At 44.5% G+C, this 6,433-nt stretch overlaps 1 protein-coding gene across 1 annotated transcript; it reads right to left on the minus strand.

Moving 5' to 3' along the window:
- Positions 1-583: 583 nt before the first annotated feature.
- On the minus strand, positions 584-4,216 carry atf5a (activating transcription factor 5a). The gene is made up of 4 exons (XM_030100872.1): positions 3,884-4,216; positions 2,818-3,066; positions 1,325-2,510; positions 584-1,224 (listed from the first exon to the last, which is right to left on the minus strand). The coding sequence occupies exons 2-4, from the start codon at positions 2,957-2,959 to the stop codon at positions 1,038-1,040; spliced, it is 1,515 nt and encodes a 504-aa protein (XP_029956732.1). The 5' UTR covers positions 2,960-3,066; positions 3,884-4,216; the 3' UTR covers positions 584-1,037.
- Positions 4,217-6,433: the final 2,217 nt, after the last annotated feature.

Raw genomic sequence — 6,433 nt, forward strand, 5'->3', positions numbered from 1 at the left:
CAGATTGTATATATTGCAATATGCAAGAGAAAACTACCCCCACTTTACAACTTTAAAGCAGTATTGATGATAAATTGATCTTCTCTTGGTCACACAATGTAAAATTAAGATATTACTTTCAACTGCTGCAAAAGAAAATAAACTGCAATTAAATATCAGCAAAAGGGAATCAAATGAAAGTTAAAACTGCAAGACAAACCAGTAAAGTTTATAAAATAAACCGAGCCCATTGCCAATTAACTAGGGATGCCTGAAGTTAGTGAAAATCTTTGTTTGGACAAAAAAAAAAAAAAATAATAGAAGAAATAATAAATCACGAAAATGTTCAAACATTCAAACGAAAGTGCCAAAAAATAACAAAAACATTGTTTAAAGATGCTTTTTTCTTATTTTCGGTATCAGTGGTTCGAGCCGCTGCTGCAAAAGTAAACAGAATTTCAACAGCGGTTTTCATATTTTGCTAAATTAAAACTAATTGAAGTAGTAGTTGAAGGAAGAGAAACATTTTTTAGAAATGTTTGATTTGAAAGACATGTTTCAAAAGAAATGACAGCAACACACATCTACCATTAGGAAAGGGTGATACAATGATTGCAAAAACAAAAAAAAATGGAAATAATGAAATAGAAAATATGTTATATTGCTGACATCGATTCAAATGTAAGGCTATCAAAAATATAAAACCTGCATCATGAAAAACATTGCTTCTTCAGAGTCGATTCTAACTCAGTTGTTGGATTCTCGAGGTGCGAGACCTCTTTCAAAATGATTGTCATTTAAAGCATTGCAATGCCACAGTGGAGACTCAAGTGATTTGAGTGCGAAAGCCATGGAAGCATTGGATAAAATATTGATTTAAAATATTAAAAAGTAGAACAAAAAAAAAAAAAAAACACATTAGCAAAGCATGCAATCACCCCCTCGCCATAAAAAAAATATAGAATCGAAACATTCAATTCTGGACAGACTTAAAGACACAAAGCGCTTGGCATTTTCCCTGTTGCGCGCTCTTCAGGTGTACTTGCAGGAGGTCGGTGTTACGCTGTGGTGTCCTGCTTGAGCCTTTGGCTACGGGCCTTGTAAACTTCAATCAGCAGGTCTTTGACGTACTGGATTTCGCGTTCTACAGACTCAGCCTTGTCCCGGAGTTCCCGGTTCCTGCCTTCGAGACAATGCAGCTGCTCCTCCAGGGAATCTAGCTCCGCCCTTTTCCGCTGGCGGTACCTGTATTGGTCAAAACACAAACACAAACAAAACGAGAAGATTTAGCAAAGATGTCTTTTGGGTAAAACCACGTTAACCTCAAGTAGAAAGTTGTTCTTACCTGTGAGCGGCGGTTTTGTTCTGATCTCGCTTCTTTTGTTTGCGCTCCCCACCCTCAGCTGGAAGGAGGTCCACTTCGTATTTCACAGCACATTGGTCTTCCTTCAGCCTGCATGCTTGCCTGATGCCTGAAGACTCCATACTCAGACTCTCCCTGGCCATTAAAAGACACTCGGGGCCCTGATCCTCAAGGAAATTACAGTGTAAGTCGTGCTGAGCCAACTGTAGACTTTCTGTTTTCACCTGCTCGTTCATGCTGCCCAAGAAACTGTGATAGGCCTCGGACTGTGGTGCTGCTGGGAGATAAGCTTCACTACTCTCGCTTTTCCAAGACACGGAGGCCTTTGTCACCTCCACGCTGGCCTTGATGCTGTTGAGCACTTCGCTGTTGCTTGTGCCTGCGCTGACCTCCCTCATGCTGTACATCAACAGATCCTCTTTCTTGTGTGGGACATCGAACGATCCACCAAAACCAAATCCGCCACCAACAACCTTTCCGCCGCCGATCGCATCTTGGGTGAAACAACAATTTTTCTCTTCTTTGGGTAAAACAGCACATCGCCTAAGTTCGACTGCACTGCCCAGACAGTAGCTTTTGCCTACCAGCTGGTCGTCCTCTACGCAGCTGTAATTACTCGCGAGGGTCACAGCTGAGTTACCTGAGTTATTGCCTTTGGAACTCAACAAACTGCTGTCGTAGCCGTCGCTGAGCCTCACGCCGTCGGGAACTCTCTTCCTACCACACCCACTGGGGCGACTGCAGCTGTACGGGGCGTGTCTTGGAATTTTGGATCGCCCAATGGGCCCGCCACAGATGCTGAGCAGGTCCAGTTCTCCGGTTGCCAGGGTAACAAGAAGTGGGCTTGTTTCCGATTGGGTGGATGTCGAGTATGATGCATATGGCAGCTGACTGAAGGGCTGAGGACCTGCCGGCTGTGGACCCCTGTCGCATTTTCCCAGCCTCGGCCCTTTCTCAGGCAGTGGCTCAGACAGGAAGTAGTCCTCTAGTTGGGCGAGTTCCTCTTGCAGCAGAGAGGTCATGACCTCCAAGTCAGAGGGCACCTGGATATCATTCTGGAGGGGCGAAGGGGGAAGGGAGGCATTGGTGGAGGAGGGAGGGGAAGGAGGGTTTGGGAGGTACGAGGAGAAATCCACTTCTTCCGTCATCCAGTCAGTGAGACCATCACCTGTCGAGGAAGGAGGAGAAAAAAATGCATTTGTGACAAATTCTGTTTGATACAATAAAATAATATAGTTAAAAAACACATTCATGCAAATATAAAAATATAATTCATCCAACAGTTGTCAGAAATCATAATCCGTATGTCGGCAGAAAAATGCAAGGCTACAAAAATGTAAAACGAAGTTGCAGTTCGTCGACGAAACGGACGTAGCTAGTTTATTACTTACTGTTCAAGAAGGACGAATGTGCTGCAGTGCCGAGCCCACCTGAAATGGGGAAAAATATAAAAAAGCGCACTTGCTGCAACTCACCAATTAAGTGCTGACTCTCCTCTGACACCTCCCCCCTGCACCCCTGTGATTGGCTGTGGTTAGCCTGTGGGTGAGAGAGAGCGAGGGGGTCTGCCGGGTAGACACGAAGAGTCATCCAAACAGGAGCTGATGTTGCCATCATTTTGTCTGTTGGTGCGTTGATTCAGTCCAAGTCCGAGCATATGCTGAGAGCGAGCGGGGTCTGACAGATGGGCCACAGAGAGCAGGGCTGGGTGGGCATAATGAAACCTGGAGGGTGAACACAAACAGATTAGAAGACTGTGCGAAGAAACAAAACAAACATCGAGCTCTTTCACTTTATTGATGCACTGGAAAATATCATCAGCGAGTTTTTCTCCCTTTCCGAGAAAGTCTACAAAAGAATCACCTGGAGGTCATATGTATTGGGACAGAACACACAAACTTCACTCACATGAAAACATCTAAAATCTGAAGTATTGAAGAAGCAGAGCAGAACCCTGGGGTTTTGCACAGTGACTGACAGAGAAGTGGGAGCAGTCTCCTCTGGGCTTTCAGCTGCCTCTGAGCAAAATGTGCTTGACGTCCTCAAAACACGTGGGACCTCGTGACGCTGTCAAGGGCCCAACTGTTGACAGGTAGAGTAAATCTCTCTTTCAAGTGAGAGACACCCCACTGCTTAAATCGGATTAACGGAGAGGATCAACTGGTTACAAGCCGTGCTCCTTTTAAATTAATCACCTCTATTTGAATTGCTTAAGCTGTTTGGATAAACAATAAGATGTCTTGATGAAGATTCGCGGAGGCACGAAGCTCGAATAAATGTGATGATAGTAGTCTAAAGTGCATCAACAAACGTGAAGATCTCAACGTAAACATAACAAAATGTGTTTTAATGCTGATTCTCATACGCAGTTGAAGTCAATCATGGGAGCAGTGTCGTTGGAGTAGTTATAAATAAGGTGGATAAATGAATGAAAACTATTCTAAAGAACATAAAACCACCAAGTCACTACGGACACAAGTGATAAACAACAACAACATCAACGAGCAGCCGTGCAGACAGAGAAGAAAGACTTGGACTTACTCCATTCTTGCAGAAAAATGTGTAGAGCACTTGGGGGTGCGTTGCAAAAGCAAAGCACGACTTCTTTCTAGGGTCCAGCAACTTGGAGGGAATTAAAGAGCCATGTTCGAGCTCGGAATGTCCGGGACGACGCAAAAAAAAAGGACGAGATGTTGCTTTGTTGTGGTCGACCTGTAAACTGAGGAGCGGCTTAATTGTCCCAAAGCATCAGTTCATTCACACCTAGCAACCGAGTGCGTCACCGGGATAAAGCGCGCGCCGCTCAGCGCGGCTCACCCCGCCCCTCCCGCCGCGGCGCGCCGGAGGAGGTCCCAAACGCTCTCCGTGGCGAGGCGCTCGCCTGTAAAAAGTTACTACTTTAATGCAGTTTGTCGGAATTACTTGTAATTCCCTGAATTGGTGACATAAGGGATTACTTGTAATTCCTCGTATTGGTGATATAAGAAGTCGAAATAAAGACCCTTAAACGGATATTTTCCCATAAGTTCGCTAGAAATGTTTAATTTTAAGGAATCATTCCTGCACAGTGCACACGCTGAGGATAAATAGCGCCGACATAAAAAAAAAAAACCCTAAAAAAAGTGATTGTATTATTGTTAAGGGACACGCTTCTCGTTGTTTTTCCTGACTCTTCTGTTGCTATAGAGACGAACCGGGACCGTTCGTTTCTTCGCGCGACAGGGCGCAGCCGCTCCCTAAAATCACCGTCCACAGCCTGCTGGGCGGGTTGATTCACGTGGATGCCGCTCTCCCGTACACACCGCCGCAGCTCGCGCACTGTACATTACTATGAGGCATGGTATTGTTTTGTAGAGGGACTATTTGATTCACAACACACTTTGTTGTTTAGTGGAAGTCTGTTGCATCTCCGTTGCATCAGTAGTCCCCACCTCGCTGTGATTGGCTGTGCGGGCTCGGATTGCTGCGCTCTCATTGGTTGGAATTGGCTCCAGGTGAAATATGATTGGTCGCTGGTAGGCAAGGCAGAGCATCACTGTGTTGTTATCTTTTTTTTTTTCTCCTGCAGCACAGACTGCACATGTTTCAGGTAAACAAACGGGGTGTGGAGAGTAGTGCAGCACTTTCTGAAGTCTATAAGGTCTCAGTTTTATTATTTTTCATTAGTGTCACTCACATCAAGACAGCAGTGGTTTGTGAATGTGACTGTTAAGAAAACTGATGACAGTGAATTAAATATAATATGCATTTTTTTTATTGTAATATCACATTCTGTTATTGTTTCCACATTGACCCCGCTGGGATAAAGTCTCTCTGCAGTGATTATGACAATCTGGTTATTCTCTCTCTGTCAGCTCACATCAGCTGTCCGCTCACAACAGAATGAAGTAATAGCATGTCTACAAAATAATGACAGCTGAATTATTCACCCCACGTTGTGGGTTGTTATTCTTTTTTTTTTCTTTTCTTTTTTTAAGCCAATTTAGTGCAACACAGCTGTTGGAACCACATGAAGTTACTGGTAATGACTGTCAGCAACACATTTTTTAAGGAATAAAGCCTTGTTTTTCTCTTTTCAGCAAATCCCATAGCTTAGCGAATGTGCTGTTCTCCTGTTGCTATAGTAATAGCGGACACTGCCCCCTATTTTAGACTTGTTTTCTGGTGGCTGTTGCCATGGGATTTGCATCTCTCGCTCGCTCGCTCGCTCCCTCTCTCTTTCTACATACCTACTGTTTTCCCTCCGCCTCACCTCTACTTTGACACCCCTCCCAGTCCACCCATACCTCTATCTCATTTGCTGAGTTGCATCTCTGTGACAGTATCATTTGGCCAAAACCAACAGGTTTATTTCCAGTTCTGCTGAATTTACATATTGATGTTAAACCCCGGTGTCATAGCCTGGTAGTAGATATGTCCACTGAGGAGCGTGTCAGGTTCAACCAAATATTCAGTGTGAATTGATTGTGTGTGTAATCACAGAAGCTTTGACAGCTAGTAATTCTAATCAATTTGAACAAAGTGTCCGCTTAAGACTCTAAGAGTGTCCGTCTGCATTAATCTGATGAATTTAAAGGGACAGCTATGCTACAGAGGAGCTATTCAGCAAAATGCCCACTGTGTGAAAGCTACCATATGAGCGCCGCTTTGGAAGATTTGTAAAAAGGCAGCCTGATGCAATCTAGATAAATGTGGTCGTAATGGAGACCAGATTGAGATAGTAGCTGGTGAAGTTGGCGAGTCTCCCAGGAAATAGCTGACTGCTCTCTCTATCTGTATTAATTGGTCCACTGAGGGCTTCCTGTTTGCGCACCATGAGAGAAATCCAAGGTGCTCCTCATGACAGCACGGCTGCATTTCCCCGATGTCTCCATGACAGAGTACACTTCACCTTATCGCGGGATAGAACAAGATGTCAAATGTCTCCATCACATACAGAGGCACCTCTGTGTCTCCTCATTGAAACCGCTGGACGCAGCGTCTGTGATGACAGTCGCATTTTATGGCGTTGTCAAGTTGTTTGAACTTTACAAGCCGAGGTAAAGAGCTTGGGATCGAACCTGACATCAGATACATTCGAGATTTGTTTTC

Source organism: Salarias fasciatus, chromosome 10 (genome assembly GCF_902148845.1).
Source record: "Salarias fasciatus chromosome 10, fSalaFa1.1, whole genome shotgun sequence".
Classification (NCBI taxonomy): domain Eukaryota; kingdom Metazoa; phylum Chordata; class Actinopteri; order Blenniiformes; family Blenniidae; genus Salarias; species Salarias fasciatus.

Bases quoted from the DNA above. Each gene is read 5' to 3' on its own strand.
- atf5a (XM_030100872.1), bottom strand. From the start codon at position 2,959: ATGATGGCAACATCAGCTCCTGTTTGGATGACTCTTCGTGTCTACCCG. The intron at 2,511-2,817 runs GTGAGTTGCAGC...CTTCCTCGACAG, and splicing joins GGAGAGTCAGCACTTAATTG to GTGATGGTCTCACTGACTGG. The intron at 1,225-1,324 runs GTAAGAACAACT...TGACCAATACAG, and splicing joins AACAAAACCGCCGCTCACAG to GTACCGCCAGCGGAAAAGGG.